An 18,164-nucleotide genomic window follows, 5' to 3' on the forward strand; every position below is an offset into this window, starting at 1 on the left:
ATATACCAAATCCAAGACCAAAGCCATAGACGTCAGTACCTACACACCTAGATAGATAGAAAACATGTATAAAGCAAGGGACAGCCCGCCACCTTTTATCTCTCCTACTTTTCAAATTTCTCCAACCTTTTCCTACCCTATCCCTTCTCTCTTTTAACTATCCAAACATGAAAGCCGAGCCAAACCACTTTAAAAACACTACCATACCACCACCACCACCACCTTAAAAATCACCACCATACCACCACCAACAACAACAACTTAAAAATCACCACCTTACCACCACCACCAACAACAACAACAACATCACCACCACCTTAAAAATCACCACCTTACCACCATCACCACCACCAACAACAACAACATCACAACCACCTTAAAAATCAACACCTTACCACCACCAACACCACCAACAACAACAACATCACCACCACCTTAAAAATCAACACCTTACCACCACCAACACCACCAACAACAACAACATCACCATCACCTTAAAAATCACCACCTTTCCACCACCACCACCACCAACAACAACATCGCCATCACCTTAAAAATCATACCTTACCACCACCACCAACAACAACAACAACAACATCACCACCACCTTAAAAATCCCCACCGTAACCACCATCACCTTAAAAATCATATCCTACCACCACCAACAACAACAGCAATACCTTAAAAATCACCGCCTTACCACGACCACCACCACCTTAAAAATCACCACCACCACCACCGCCACACCCACTCACCTCCATTGTCAACAGCCAGCGGGTCGGCACCAAGGCTGAGCAGCTTCTCTAACGTCGTTTTGTGGCCCTTTGTGGCAGCCACCATCAGTGGTGTTTGGTCGTGGGTGCCGCTGCCCTCCACGCTGAGCCCCGCCCCCAGCAGGCAGGGCAGGAGGTGGGCGTGGTCACGGTCTGCAGCAAACTGTACCAGGCACTCCGACGTACCACTGTCAGTTGGGATGGTCACCTTGGGGTCTCCTCCCCTGGCGAGGACGTCCCTGACCCTGACCTCGTCTCCTACCTCTACGGCGATGATGAGCTCCTGTGTGTGGGGAGACAAACACACACCACCGTTAATATTCACCGTCCAAAACACATTAAATGTATCAATAATTGACGACGAACACGACAACTTCCCTCACGAGAAGCTTCAAAAGGAAAGAATTATTTTAATAGTTTACTGAACATTAGTTTTAATAATTGTAATTATAATAATAATAATAATAATAATAATAATAATAATAATAATAATAATAATAATAATAATAATAATAATAATAATAATAATAATAATAATAATAATAATAATAATAATAATAATAATAATAATAATAATAATAATTATGATTATAATAACTATAATAATACTAATAATAATAATAATAATAATAATAATAATAATAATAATAATAATAATAATAATAATAATAATAATAATGATAATAATTATAATAATAATAATAATAATGATAATGATAATGATAATGATAATGATAATGATAATAATAATAATAATAATAATAATAATAATAATAATAATAATAATAATAATAATAATAATAATAATAATAATAATAATAATAATAATAATAATAATAATAATAATAATAATAATAATAATAATAATAATAATAATAATAATAATAATAATAATAATAATAATAATAATAATAATAATAATAATAATAATAATAATAATAATAATAATAATAATAATAATGATCTAATAATAGTAGTAATGGTCATTAACAATCCCAGAGGTAATGAGCCTTTTATCAGCGGCAGTAACAGCATCAATAGTGGCGGGGATAACAGTGACAATGTCAGTGCCAGTGGCACTGCTGCTGCCACTTCTGCTGTAGTCGGGTTCGGTCCATCCGTCCACTCGCGAGTGTGGGCGTGGCACACGCGCATTGCTGCCTCGTGATGGAGGGAAAAGAAACTGTGGCGATAAATATTCATTCCTTATTTGCAAGGATATGTTTGAATGTTTACGTATACAAAAAACATCACACCTTGGCATATAAATCCCAAACATGCCGATGTGCCTCGCTACTATGCCGTACAGCACACGATGGGAATAGCCAAGCCTCACATTAGTAATGTTTCTTGCTGCGTCAAGTATTAGCCACGTGATTTACATGCAAGGAATTATTAAAGAACATTTTTCTTACACTTAAAGAACCTGGTGTATTTTCTGTATCTTGAATGAAATAAAGGTTATTACTTTAAGCCTGTTGTTAGCTCGCGTATGATCTGCCCTCGCTGTCTGACACAAGCTTGTCTTTCGTGTGCCTGTATGGTGTGTTATCCATGCAGATCGGCGTGTTTGAGATGTACATAAGGACGTGTCATGGTTTCTTTGTACATAAAAACATTCATATATATTACTGACGAAAGTTTGACCATTAATCGCACGTGGCCAACGATATCGGACATGACAATTCTCACCCAATCATGAGCTACAATGCGCAGGTGCCACACCCATGGAGATTGACGCTGTGAGTGGACAGATAACATGAAACAAAGTATAGAATGACTCCAGACTGGAGGCGGCAGAACGCTTAACACTAGACCTTGCTATCATTTCCGATTAGTAAAGGAACCTTGTGTCCTGTAATGCCTGAAAAACCCAATTTCTCCACCTATCAACTCGACACAATCTTCCAAACACCTATTCCCTATTCTTCGACAACACTCAGCTGTCACCTTCTTCAACACTAAATATCCTCGGCCTATCCTTAGCTCAAAATCTCAACTGGAAACTTTACATCCCTTCTATTACTAAATCAGCTTCCTCGAGGTTGGGCGTTCTGTATCGTCTCCGCTAGTTCTTCTCCCCCGCACAGATGCTTCCAATATTGGAGACTTTTCCGCCCTCGTATGGAGTATGGATCTCACGTGTGTGTGTGGGGAGGGGGACCCACCACACAGCTCTTCTGGACAGAGTGGAGTATATGGTTCCTCGTCTCATCAACTTTCCTCCTCTTACTGACAGCCTTTTACCTCTTAACTTTCGCCGCCATGTTGCATCTCTTTCTATCTTCTATCGATATTTTCATGCTGAATGCTCTTCTGAAATTGCTAACTGCATTCCTCACCCCCTCCCGCGGCCCCGCTGCACACGACTTTCTACTCAAGCTCATCCCTATACTTTCCAAACCCCTTATGCAAGAGTTAAACAGCATCTCCATTCTTTCATCCCTTCAGTGGTAAACTCTGGAACATTCTTCCTTCGTCTGTATTTCCTGCCTATGACTTGACCTCTTTCAAGAAGAGTGTATCAAGACACCTCTCCACCTGCCAGTTCTTTTCCCCGCACAGTTCCTATCCATATACAGGGTCCTGTCCGACCTCGTATGGAGTATGCATCTCACGTGTCGGGGGCTACACACATAGACTCCACCTCGTTTGTGCAGAGTAGAGTCAAGAGGCTCTTCGTCTCATCAAGTCTTCTACCTCTTAAACTCCACCGCCGTGTTGCCCCCTCGCGGCCCCACACCACATGACTCAAGCTCATTCCAATACTGTCCAAACCCTTATGCAAGAGTTAACCAGCATCTTCACTCTTTCATCCCTCACGCTGGTAAACTCTGGAACAATCTTCCTTCATCTGTATTTCCTTCTGCCTACGACTTGAACTCTTTCAAGAGGAGGTGTCAGGACACCTCTCCCGAAATTGACCTATCTTTCGGCCACCTCTTTGATTCTTTTTTTAGAGCAGCGAGTAGCGGCTTTTTTATTGCTTCCTTTTGTGTGCCCTTGAGCTGCCTCCTTTGTATATATATATATAAAAATATATATATATATATATATATATATATATATATATATATATATATATATATCTATATATATATATATATATATAGATATATCTATATATATATAGATATATATATATATATATATATATATATATATATATATATATATATATATATATATATATATATATATATATATATATATATATATATATATATATATATATATATATATATATATACAGTGGTTGGTGAGGCTGTTCAACGAGTGTTTCAGGGAGGGGGCCGTCCCCTTGGAGCGGAAGAGTGAATGTGTAGTGCCACTGTACAAAGGTAAAGGTGATAAGTATGAGTGTGGTAGTTTTAGGGGTATCAGTTTGTTGAGCGTGGTTGGCAAGGTGTATGGGAGAGTATTGATTGATAGGGACCGATGCGGGACAGATTGTATGGTTGGTGAGGAGCAGTGTGGGGTTAGGAGCGGCAGAGGGTACATGGATCAGGTGTTTGAACATAAGAACATAAGAACATAAGAACATGGGGAGACAGCAAGAGGCCTAATTTCCTACACAGGGCAGCTCCAGACTCTGCCCCGCCACCCCCGCCACTACCACCTGTCATCCTCGTCCATGTAGCTATCCAGTCTACTCTTAAAACAAGCTATCGTCCCTGCACTCACTATGTGATTGCCGAGTCTATTCCATTCCCCCACCACCCTATTACTAGACCAATGCTTACCTATTTCACTCCTAAATCTATACTTTTCTAATGTAAATCCATTACTGCGTGTTCTATCCTGCTGTCTAATTCTCAGTACTTTACTTATATCGCCTTTGTTGTAACCCTTGACCCATTTTGATAATTCTATCAGATCTCCCCACACTCTTCGTTTGTCTAGTGAATGTAAGTTGAGATGTTTCAGCCTGTCTTGATATGGGAGGTTCCTCAGTCCCTGAATCATCTTGGTCATCCTCCTCTGAACTGATTTCAGCAAGTTGATGTCCATTCTGTAGTGTGGGCACCAAAACTGGACAGCATAGTCTAAGTGTGGCCTAACTAACGCTAAATAGAGTCTGAGTATGACCTCTGCACTTTTATTGGTTACCGTTCTGTTAATAAAACCGAATACCCAGTGAGCCCTATTCTAAACTATTAACGCCCCTCCCTGCTCCGGGTCCTGGCCTACTTCTGATCTCACTCTCCTAATCCTTTGCAGCTGCTTACTTTCTTGACGCCACTATCCTTGTTAAGGTTGGGCGGTCTGTAAAGTACTCCTATGACAAGCTTCTCCTTCCAACAAGCGGTGAGGCCTTTATGGACCTGGAGAAAGCCTATGATAGAGTTGATAGGGAGGCATTATGGAGTGTAATGCGGATGTATGGAATAGGAGGTAGGTTATTGTCTGCCGTGAAAAGCTTTTATAGGAATAGTAGGGCATGTGGGAGAGTTGGTAAAGGTGAGAGGGATTGGTTCGAGGTGAATGTGGGGTTGCGGCAAGGTTGTGTGATGTCACTGTGGCTGTTTAACGTGTACATGGATGGAGTAGTGAGGGAAATGAATGCAAGAGTGCAAGGTGAGGGCTTGGCACTGGTGCGTGAAAATGAAAGGGAGTGGAAGATAGGCCAGTTGTTATTTGCGGATGACACTGTCCTTGTGGCAGAGTGTGAGGAGGGCCTACAAAATCTGGTGACAGAGTTTGGCAGAGTGTGTGAAAGAAGAACGTTGAGAGTGTATGCGGGAAAAAGCAAGGTTATGAGATGTGTAAGGGATGCTGATGGTGGCAGAATGAATGTGAGGCTGAATGGGGAGCTGCTGGAGGAAGTTGAGAGCTTCAAGTATCTGGGGTGGCATGTAGCAGTAAATGGGAGTGTGGATGTGGAGGTTGGAAACAGAGTGAAAGAAACAAGTAAATGTATGGGTGGAATGAAGAGTGTATTGAGCAACAGAGCCTAAAGGAATGAATGCAAAGAGAAGGCTGTATGAGGGAGTAGCTGTGCCCACAGCTCTGTATGGGACCGAAACGTGGAATGTGAGACAGGACGAGAAGAAGAGGTTGGATGTGTTTGAGATGAGGTGCCTGAGGAGTATGGAAGGTGTAACGAGAATGGACAGAGTGAGAAATGAGGTAGAGAACGAAAGTGGTGAGAAAGCTGTTTGAAAAGGTGGATCAGAGGGTGCTGAGTTGGTATGGGCACATGGTAAAAATGGGTGAGGAACGTTTGACGAAAAGAGTGTGGAAGGCTGAAGTGAGTAGGGTGAGAATGAGACGAAGGCCTAGAAGAGCGCTGGGTGTGCAAGGTCTGTCAGTAGAGCAAGGAAGATCCTTCCCATGTCCTCAATAACCGTTTCCCTATTGTCTCACCGACACCGGAGAGTACTTCAGCATGCTCTCTAAAGGCAGATCCTCTTTCTATCCACACCACACTACATTCACACAACATACACACCTTTTCACAAGATTCAAATCTCAAAATGGCGTACCTTCATCCTGCCTCGGAGTCTCCTCCTGGGGGGAGGGAGGCACAAATTCCCCCAGGGAGGACTCCCCTTCTGGCTGCCGACCTGAGAAGTGTCTCGATAACTCCTCGAACCTCTTTCTTATCAATTTCTGCAACATTCGCGGTCTTAATTCTAATTTTCATTCTGTGGAACACCATCTCTCCTTCTCTAAACCTCATCTTCTCTTCCTCACCGAAACACAGATTTCTGAGGCTACTGACAGCAATCTCTACTCTGTTCAGTTCTACTATTGTCGGGACCCAGAAGACCATAACTCCACAGTTAATTAATAGTGACCCCAATCAGAGGCAAATACCGGAGGAAGATGTGGAGACAAGAATTGTAAATATGATAGGAGAGGGAAGGAAAGTAATTAGTCAGATATACAAGTCGTAAACATCTGATAAGCGCTAACACTACTAAGAGAGGTTACGGAAAATACTCAGACCCACATACAGGAAACAGATACCCAGTAGGCGTGGTCAGAAGGTGTGGATAACCATTCAGAACACTCTAACTGTCACGTGCAGTGTGACGAAACGCTATAAGCGAATAACTGAACAGCGAAGTCACTGTGGGAGTGTCTTAAGAGTGAGCCACGAATGGCAGAAGTAAAAGATACAACATAATGAGCGAGCCAATGGTTGTTGACAGGAAGTATTGGCTACTGGTTACGTAGAAAATGAAGGCGTGTCAAGGATGTAGTTCCGCCTCAAGCAAGGAAAAATGACCTAAACAACAGTGGCATGGGCAGACCGAGCCTTGCACTCGCTTCAAGCAGTGCTGCTACTCACTCAGCTGAGAATGGCTGTTGTGATCTTAATCGTGAGTAGAAATTCGAGAATCTAAGGGAAACCGACTGTTTTGTCCTGGGGATTATAATGTGAGAAGAGGTGTAGTAGGATTGTGAGTGGGACAGGATTGTGATTATTTTATTGCCATGTAGAGCAAAGGTAGAAACCACTGCGTGTGGTATAATTTGGTGCTTCCGTGAAATTGTGGTAGATTATACTATAGGAATGTGTTATTAGGATTTGTGAGGAGAGTACTTAATTATTGTGATGTAAGCAGAGAAACAAACCACTGCTTGTGGAATAACGAGTGTTATTATTATTGGCAACAACTGAGCACATATTGTAGTATTATGTTTAAGACATGTCGTTTGTCATAAGTTGTATCCATCGTTGAATATGCCAGAGTGTTATGATCGTCTGAGCATAGAATATTGCGTAAGGCAGTTACTTTCATTTAATTTTAAATAAATGTATATTTTCTTTCTCCCTTGTTTATCCCCGAACACCAGTCTCCAATAACAACTTAAGCCGGATCACGCTACCAGGGATACGAGACGGTGAGATCATTTATGGAGTAATTAATGAGTGATAAAACAGTTGTTTTAATACAAGTTGATGCAAATAAAATAAAATGTAAGAATTAAATACAAGAAAAGAAGGATCCAAAACTATCTCTATCCTAAATTTTAATCCAAAGCTGGATGTTGCGCCTTCGTACGCATCGACATCACTTGTTCTCGTGCAAACGACCTTGACTCTGCAGAATTTTCCACCATCTGGCTAAGACTTCATTGTCATTCTATTACTAAATACATCTGTGCTGTTTATCTCTCACCTATCTCTACTAACTATGTAAAATTCTTTGACTACTTGAACTCTAGAGTGGAGCACATATTGACCCAATCTCCCTTCGTTAAAATCTCCATCTTGGGAGATTTCAATGTTAACCACCAGCTTTGGCTTTCATCCTCTTTCACTGACCAGCCTGGTGAACAAGCCTACAACTTTGCTCTCCACAATGACCTAGAGCAGTTGGTTCAGCACCCTACTCGTATTCCCGACCGTCTTGGAGACAGGCCCAACATACTAGACCTCTTCCTTACCGCTAATCCTTCTGCTTTCTCAGTCAAACTGATCTCTCCGTTGGTCTCCTCCGATCACAACCTTATTTCTATATCCTGTCCTATCGCTCCTGTACATCCTCTGGACCCACCGAAGAGGCGATGCTTATGGCATTTTGCTTGAGCTCGGTGGGACGACCTGATAATGTACTTTTCCGATTTCCCGTGGAATGATTATTGCTTCCAGTATAGAGACCCCTCTGTGTGTGCCCAGCGCATCACAGAGGTGATTGTCTCTGGAATGGAGGCATACATTCCTCGTTCTTTCTCTACTCCTCATGCTAAAAAGCCTTGGTTTAATCACGCTTGTTCTCGTGCTGTCAAAGATAGAGAGGCAGCTCACAAAAGGTAACATAGACTTCGAACTCCCGCTAACCATAATATTTACATTTCTGCCCGGAATCATGCCAAAGCTATTCTCCAACTTACCAAAAACTCCTTCATTGATAGAAAATGCCAAAACCTTGCTTCCTCTAACTCTTCCCGGAACTTTTTGGCATCTAGCCAAAAACATCTCCAACTTCACTTCTTAATCTTTCCCTCCTCTCCTTAGTCCTAACGGCAGCACCGCCGTCTAATCTATCTCTGAGGCTGAACTCTTCTCCTAAACTTTTTCTAAAAGCTCCACTCTGGACGATTCTGGGCATATTCCTCCTACTCATCCTCCTTCTGACTCCTTTATGCCTGTTATTAAGATTCTTAAGAACGATGTTTTCTATGCCCTCTCTGGCCTCAACTCTCAGAAGGCTTATGGACCTGATGGAGTGCCCTCTATTGTCCTTAAAAACTGTGCCTCCGTGCTGACACCCTGCCTGGTCAAACTCTTTCACCTCTGCCTGTCAACATCTATCTTTCCTTCCTGCTGGAAGTAGGCCTTCATACAGCCTGTGTCTAAGAAGGGTGACCGTTCCAATCCCTCAAACTACCGTCCTATAGCTTTAGTTTCTTGTCTATCTAAAGCTGTTGAATCAATCCTTAACCGGAAGATTCAAAAGCACCTTTCCACTTTTGACCTTCTATCTGATCGCAAGTATGGGTTCCGCAAGGGACATTCTACTGGTGACCTCCTTGGCTTCCTAACTGACCCTTGGTCATCCTCTCTTAGCCGTTTCGGTGAAACCTTTGCTATTGCGCTGGACATATCAAAAGCATTTGATAGGGTCTGGCACAAATCTTCTCTTTCCAAACTACACTCCGACGGTTTCTATCCATCTCTCTGTACATTTATCTCCAGTTTCCTTTCTGACCGTTCTATTTCTGCTGTTGTAGATGGTCACTGTTCTTCCCCTAAGACTATTAACAGTGGTATCCCGCAGGGTTCTATCCTATCTCCCACTCTCTTTCTGTTGTTCATTGATGATTTTTTCCAAAACGAACTGTCCTATCCATTCTTACGCCGATGACTTCACTCTGCATTACTCAACTTCTTTTAATAGACGACCCACTCAACAGGAACTAAACGATTCTAGCTGGAGGTTACAGAACGCTTAGCCTCAGACCTTACTATTATTTCCGATTGGGGCAAGAAGAACTTGATGTCCTTCAATGCCTCAAAAACACAGTTTCTCCACCTATCCACTCGACACAATCTTCCAAACAACTATCCCCTATTCTTTGAAAACACTCAGATATCACCTTCTTCAACACTAAACATCTTCGGTCTATCCTTAACATAAAATCTCAACTGGAAACTTCATATCTCTTCGCACAGCCGTACAGCCGCTATCCATTTACAGCGGCCTTGTTCGCCCTTGTATGGAGTATGCATCTCACGTGTGGAGGGTCCCACTCACACAGCTCTCTTGGACAGAGTGGAGTCTAAGGCTCCTCGTCTCATCAGCTCTCCTCCTCTTACTGAAAGTCTTCTACCTCTTAAATTTCCCCGCCATGTTGCCTCTCTTTCTAACTTCTATCGATATTTTTATGCTGACTGCTCTTCTGAACTTGTTAACTGCATGCCTCCCCCTCTCCCGCGGCCTTGCAACACACAGCTTTCTACTCATGCTCATCCCTTTACTGTCCAAATCCCTTACGCACGAGTTAACCAGCATCTTCACTCTTTCATCCCTCACGCTGGTAAACTCTGGAACAATCTTCCTTCATCTGTATTTCCTCATGCCTACGACTTGAACTCATTCAAGAGGAGGGTATCAGGACACCTCTCCTCCCGAAATTGACCTATCTTTCGGCCACTCCTCTAACTCTTTTTAGGAGCAGTGAGTAGCTGGCTTTTTTTCATATTTGTTTTCCTTTTTTATGCCCTTGAACTGACTCCTCTGCTGTAAAAAAAAAATATAGAAAGTACCTCAACTTCTCTAATTCTTCCAAAGACTTCTGGCAACTAGCGAAAAATATCTCCTCCAATTTCAGTTTTTCATCATTCGCTCCTCTCCGTAATCCTGACGGCAGCACCGCCGCATCAATCCACAGAAGGCTTATGGACCTGATAGTGTCTCCTTTTGCCTTCAAACATTGTGCTACTGTGCTGACTCCCTGCCCGGTCAAACTCTTTCGTATCTGCTTTTCAACATCTACCTTTCCTTCCCGCTGTAAGTAAGCCTACATACAGCCTGTACATAAGATGTGTGACCGTTCCAGTCCCTCAAACCCATGTCCCTTAGCATTAATTTCAAGTCAATCTAAAGCTTTTGAATCTATACTTAACTGGAAAATTCATAAGCCTCTATCCACTTCTGACCTTCTATCTGATCACCAGTATGTGTTCCGCAGTGGGCGTTCTACTGGTGATATTGTTTTTTTTTTAACTGACTCTTGGTCATCTTCTCTTAGCCTGCGCCATGACGGGCTGGGGCCGAATACCATCCAGGCCCCTCAAGCAAACTACCAGGCAATAGGCGGAGACGTAAAATAAATAAATACCTACCTACACACACACCTACCTACCTACTACATACATACATACAAACATATATATATATATATATATATATATATATATATATATATATATATATATATATATATATATATATATATATATATATATATATATATATATATATATATATATATATATATATATATATATATATATATATATATATATATATATATATATATATATCTATAGATCTATATAGATATCTATATATAGATATATATATAGATATATATATATATAGATATATAGATAGATATATATATAGATAGATATACACACACACACACACACACACACACACACACACACACACACACACACACACACACACACACACATCCACATGTTATCATATCTTGCTTACTGTCTTATGTCTCATAAATTATGTCGGAATGATGTTTTTTTTTCTATGTTTATCGATCGTGTCATGGTGACTGCTCTCCTGAACACATCCCCACCCTCCCGCGGCAACGCTTCACTCGACCTCCTACCCAACCTCGTCCCTGCTACTTAAATCCCTTATGCAGGAGTTACCCAGCATGTTCATACTTTCATCCTTCACACTTACCCCGTGCACACGAAGGCACTTCATTAACTTTAACCAAGTGGACGACTTTAACTCTAAGTGGAGTAGTTTGCATGTGAGTTGACCATCCGTCTCTTTCCTGACACGACAGAGGTGTTTAGGCCTATATCTATCCCTACCTGGGGGTTATCTAAGTCTGATGAGAAATACATTCATAAAGAAGTAGAATCATTGCTTAACCGGTGAACGTCGGCAGACCCTTTTCTGGGCTTTCACGAGTTGTGGCTGTGGTACGCTGGACCCTAAAAAAGGCTCACCATAGAACCCATAATTCGAGCTAATTGTAGGAGGTTGTGGCATAGAGCAACCCACCATACATGCCCTGGGTCATAGTGGTGGGTGAGTGAGCTTGAGATGGGCATTTTTGTCAAAGGTGGTGCTGTAAGATCATGGCAGACTGAATTATCTATCCACACAGTAATCACTTGTCAAATTCTCTAAAGTAGACAACAAGCGACTCTCGGCTAGATGCCACGCGTCACAAGAATGTTTATTTTCTAACAAACACCACCCAAAAAAATTGGAGTTTGAGTAAAAGTAAATATTTTTCACAGCTTTATGGTTATGAGAGGAGTACTCTGATGTACGTTCCATGCTCTTTTCTTAGTGTCAAAATGCAGTGTAATGTTGCCGTTTCTCGGCCACCTCTCGGCTTTCCCATAGCCGACGCCCACGGGTTAAGGAAGGTGTGATAGAAAAGAGTCAATCCCCTTGGAGGGCGCAATTACTATTTAGTAACCGAAGACGACCGACACACGAGTGGCATGGAAGTTGATTACTCACAGACTATTAACCGCTCCACTCAACTAGACGCTTATCAATCCCTGTATTAACGGCTTGGTGAATTCCTTGGCTAAGTACAAAGTGTACAGTAAACTTGGCTTAAAATGCTTACTGCCAAGCCCCCTCAGAGACGGTGAGAAGGTGTACGCTGCTTCTGAGGCTGACGGACGGCTGTATCAGAGCACGAGGATCCCGTTTGGATAGTAGCCGCGTTCCAACGTGCAACTAACGCTATTTTTTTCAGATATCGACCTTGAAGCCACCCTTGCGTACTTAATATAATCGATTATATTCACCTTTTTCTCTGAAACCTTACCTCTCTCAGAAAGACTCCAACCTGCTGTGGAAAGAGAGGCTACTGCTATCATCGAAGCTGTACGCAAATGGAGACTTTCTCACCGGGAGGAGGTTTGCTATAACAACTGACCAGCCAGCAGTGTCTTTGATGTTTAAGTTGAATCACTCTTCAGAGATAAAGAACGACAAAATAATGCGATGGCGCCTGGAACTCTCCGGATGCCAGTATGATATTCAGCCTCGCCCGGTAATGGAAATGTTCCTTGTGACACATTGCCCCCAGCTTGTACCACTTCTCTTTCCCGCCCTGCTCCTCTCGATGAGGGTCCTGCCTCACTCTGCCATCCTGGTGTTACTTGATTTTGACATTTTATGAGGTCCAAAAATTTACCTTGTTCTCTGGATGATGTAAAAAGTTTTTTTTACAATACACTATTTGCTCTGAGCTGAAACGTAGATATTTCAGGACTCCAGTAGCTAAACTCATCCAGTCCATGCAACCCTTTGACAGAATGTCCGGAGATTTTATTGGACCTAAAGCTTCTTGCTCTAGGAACAAATACCTCCTCGCTGCTTTCGGTTAATGCTCCAGACTTCCTTTCGCCTTTCCCTGCACTGACATGTCTGCTCCAACTGTTGTCTCGTGCCTCAGGAAGCTCTCTGCATTATTCGGCTGTCCGTCATCGAGTCACTGATAAAGGATCTCAGTGTATGTCTAGAGAGGTTTGTAGTTTTCTTGTGGGGAATGGTATAGTTTGTACTCCCTCCACACCATACCACCCCAAGGCAATGGCCAGTGTGAGAGGGAATCAGTACCTGACACTGCTTTCCACTCCATTAGATCACTGCTCTGTACACACACTAAAAAAACTATCGTTACAGTGGGGCCCGACGAATTTCACACTGAGCAACCCAGTAATCTCGGCAGGGTTGGTAAAAGTGCAATCACCCCCACCACCTCAACTCTACTGGGGGAGTAGGACAGGACCCACGTAAGGGAGGGATGGAGAGGAGACACTGAGATACCAGATATCACCATAATATTACGGAGTGATTTGAGTGCCACTTGTTCAAGCTTTACATTCACAAATAATAAAACAATAATGTTCATATGATATACATAACAGCGGTGGGTAAAGTAGTCCCCATGTCAAAGACAAAAACATCAACCATCAATGCATGTCAGATATAGTTCAGTTCATAATGTGACAACCTGGAACTAATGCTTCCACTGAGCGTGTCTTTTCTCTCATGAACAAGCTGTTGGCATCTGGAAAAAAAAACTCAGATTGCAACGCTAAAAGCATTGATTGTTGGTGAGAAAAAAAGACTAACAATAACGCAAGGTGTTTATTATATGGTGTCCAAACTGGACGAAATTTTAACTATTCACCTGTGTGTGGTGTTACAGCCTAATTTCATCAGCCAAACACGACAATATTATAGTGCTACATACAACACAGACCAATTTACTTCGACTAAGACTCCACCTGTGTGTTTCCTGAAGCGTTACTGAGCCAACTCAAATTCTACTGCTTCATTTACGAGTCCCGCTCACTTGATTCAGGCTAGTGAAGCCACACCAAACATGAGCAGTGATACCAACATGAGTAGCATGTTATCAACGGCTTCGTCCTTGGCGTCAGTGTGTATAGTGACAAATGTGTAACTATACATGTTTGAGTGTGTACGCCTCAACAAGACTCCCAGCCCTCCTCCTGCCGCACAAGCACCGAGCTCACCCGGTGAAGACACTCGTGAGACTAACAATAACTCGCTCTTCTCCAGAATTAGGAAACCCGTAGATATGCAAACATATTACTAATATTTCGCGTTGTAAATACTTTAAATGTACATTTTCTATATATCCATTGTATTGTTTAATGTACACTCTCACCATAGGCTTCTCGAACACCTGGGCACGATGGATGTGAAAATGATTCAATCGTGGCTGGTCGCCTTGGAAGAATGAAAGTTGGTGCCCCTGATGGTGATGACGCACCTGAACCCATCACTGCATATGATACGTTCCCAGCCTGTGTTGATTTGATGGTTGCAATAAGTCATGCTCACGTTAGTCGCAATGGAGACCTCACAAGACCAGCGCAAAGTCATTGCTATCCGTCACACTGAAGGCCTGTGCGGCTCCTGCTACCTACTTAAAAATGTCCAAGTTATCATAGAAATGTGAGAGAGAGACGGGCGAGACGTGAGGTCTACGAGGACAATTCCCGTGCAATACGTCTCCACCTGACCGCCCCAGCAGAGCAGGCAGGCGATCTCGGCTTCGCCCATCGCTGAGCGGGCTTTTGTGATTTTCTATTTACACCCTTGAGCTGGGTTTCTTTGCTCTAAATAAAAACAGTAACATACAGGGCCGGTTGTACTGAGAATATTATGAACTTGCCGATATCTCGTTTCCCGCTTCGTTAACCAACTGCCTTGTTGACCAAGTATTCCGACACCAACGCAAACCACGATATGATGAAATGGTCTACTTGTGCTCCCAAGATAATCTGACCCTGCACACGCAAACAGACCGAAAATAATATACACAAACAACTTGCCTTACGTACTTATTCACCTGTTATTGGGAAGAAACCAATAAGTACCACCTAACGACGCCCCACCCCCTCTTCCATTATCTTACCCTGCACAGGCAACGAGAGGCTTTCTGACATAGATAATCCGGCCCTGCACACACACACACACACACACACACACACACACACACACACACACACACACACACACACACACACACACACAGTCCAGTAGGGGGCGTGGGATTATTGCCTTCGTGACGGCTCCCACTGTTGTTTTGCTTGAGTTGTCGGAATCTTTTCTTGTTATTTTCCTGACTCTTAATTTCTATTGACTTGCTTTTTTTTTTTTCACTTGCTTTTTATATTTATTCTTTTTACACTTTTAATCTCAAAATTTGCTACTTGCCGGATCATAAAGTTTTATAATTGCTTAATTTTCCTGCTAATAGTTTTGTTGTTTGCTTTTCATGTCCATTACTCTACTTGCACAGATCTTGTTGTTTTTTGTTTCGCACTTGAAGATTTTGTTTTCACACACTTGTACAGCCTTTACTTTCTTTGCTCTTTTATTCCACAGTCTTTTCACATAATTTTTCCGGTCCTCTATCTGGTTGTTGTTGAGTGCTGTGAGTGCCAGTATGTTGCCAAGTTTGGTGTCAGTGTCTGCGTCAGGAAGTTGTATGGATAAAGTAGTGTCGTTTCTGATGTCATAATTCTCTGGACATTCTAACAGAAAATGTTGCAAAGTCTCACTTTCATGTCCACAACACGGGCATTCCTCAGGCTTGTTTTGAAACTTATTCCTCCAATTTAAATTTAATGTGTTTGTTCTTCCTCTGACTAGTATCCTGCTGCCTTCTGTGTCATCCATCCAACTTTCCTCAGACACATTTTTCTTAAGCTTGGCATATACTGTTAGAGTTGTTTTTGTTGTATTTCTGTTACCCATGCCTGGGAATCCCATTTTATGATGCGGTCTACTATACCATTCTTTTTAATGTTCTTTAATCCTTCAAGTGTTACATTACCTTCCCTCATATATTTCTTTAATGTTCTAATCCAGCTACTCTTTCCTTTCTCATATTCAAAGTGAAAAATTTCTCTGCATAGCTCATTTCCTCCTTCTTCCAGCAGATTTTTAGCATATAGTAGTTTAATTTTCATATCTCTTGCTGTGCAGGATGTTGCACCCACCTCGCCTCTCAAAGCTGTGCTAGCTGTGTAAGTTGGTGTCTGCAGTATTGCTCTGTGCACTGAGTTTTCTATTTGTTGTAATTTTTGAAGGTCTTCCTTGTTGTACTCTACGTTTTCTGCCGCATAAAGTATTACTGACAGCTCTAGTCCTTTCCAATAGTTTTTCCCAATTATGAGTCGGTTACAACATCTGGATGTAATACTGTACGTCATGTTTGCGAGTTGGTTTGCCTTGTTTAATCTTTCCTTCTCATGTTCTGAATAACAGTTTCTTTTGTTTGATATTTTTACTCCAAGGTAGGTTATGTTATCTCCTACTTGTATGCCTTCAATATTTTCTGGCTGTTCTTTATCATTGAATAGGATTATTTTGCTTTTCTCCTTATTTATCTGCAGCCCATATTCTTCTGCCACTCTCTGTACCTCCCTTATACTACAACATGCCTCTGCCTCTGAATGGGCTAAAAGTAAGCCATTATCTGCATAGTATAAGATGGGGATGTTAAATTTATTGCTCTTAAAGCCAAAGTTACTTAGTTGGAGATGTTTTATTATTTGGTATGTGATAAGGAGGAACAGGAGAGTAGATCCATTACACCACTGCTTAATTGCATTCGTAATGCTGATTGATGTTTGCCTTTCGCCATTAATTATTAGGTTAGTTTTGTCACCTGTATAAATATTTGCAATTATATTTATCAGCTAAGGGTGTATATTATTTAACATTAGTGCCTTAAAGAGACTTGCTCTGTCCACTAAATGAAAGGCTTTCTTGTAGTCTAGTGAGATGACAAATAATTTCTTTTTCATTTCAAAACTTTCTTTTATGCAATGTTTCAGTATGTAAAGATTGTCATTTATGCCTCCCTTCTCTGTAAATCCCGCTTGCATTTCATTTCTGTTTCCGGACTCATGTATGTGTTTCTCTATTTTTTTCTCTTATTACACACACACACACACACACACACACACACACACACACACACACAGAGAGAGAGACAGACGCACACACAGCGCAGTACATAGGCCAACTTATCCATCTGTTGCTGTTACGAAAAAAGAATAAAAACATTACCTAACAACCTCCCTCCCTCCCATTGTCTTACCTTAAGCCTTTTCTTTATAGGGGACGAATCTGTTTCTCTCTACTGAGGCTTCGTTCCTGCCGTGATAGTTTGTGACAGTCCAAGTAATCAACTGACTCCCTCCTCTTTTTCAGGTTTGCTTATTGCTGATATTTCCCGTCACGGCCCAGCCACTCAACACAACACCGGCACACTAAGACACCCAACCTGAACTGACTCCCTCCATGCTAAGGCAGTGCTCTGATTGGTCGAAGACAGTGACTTTCAAAATAGCGCCTTCTGATTGGACGAGCCTATTATCATTGCCAGAGTCGCTATCGAACAAATTTTGTCTGTGGATTTCTTATTGGTTTATTATAAATAGATCAGGCTCATTATTAGAGCTGTGTGTACTCGCTCATTTTTTTTGTAATTTATGTAACCTGATATATCAAAGTGTTTTTCATTGTTACATTTTCGTCTAGTTTTGGAGGTGCTGTAGGAGAGTTTGCATGAACACCAACAACAGCAGTCAGCAGCAAAACACGGTGCGAAGAAAACGCCTCCCGCGGCAGTGACTTGGAATGAAGAACCTTGCCC

At 41.8% G+C, this 18,164-nt stretch overlaps 1 protein-coding gene across 1 annotated transcript in view; it reads right to left on the reverse strand.

Moving 5' to 3' along the window:
* Nucleotides 1-6,164, reverse strand: part of LOC126989627 (ankyrin-1-like) — a gene marked incomplete at its 3' end in the record, with an annotated part of 55,812 nt that extends 49,648 nt beyond the window's left edge. Inside the window, exons 1-2 of the mRNA XM_050848231.1 lie at nucleotides 6,141-6,164; nucleotides 756-1,056 (exon numbers count right to left, since the gene is read on the reverse strand). Coding sequence (XP_050704188.1) covers nucleotides 756-1,056; nucleotides 6,141-6,164 — 325 coding nt within the window. The remainder of the gene's footprint in view (nucleotides 1-755; nucleotides 1,057-6,140) is intronic.
* Between the last annotated feature and the right edge of the window lie 12,000 nt (nucleotides 6,165-18,164).

Source organism: Eriocheir sinensis, unplaced genomic scaffold (genome assembly GCF_024679095.1).
Source record: "Eriocheir sinensis breed Jianghai 21 unplaced genomic scaffold, ASM2467909v1 Scaffold1249, whole genome shotgun sequence".
NCBI classification, from domain to species: domain Eukaryota; kingdom Metazoa; phylum Arthropoda; class Malacostraca; order Decapoda; family Varunidae; genus Eriocheir; species Eriocheir sinensis.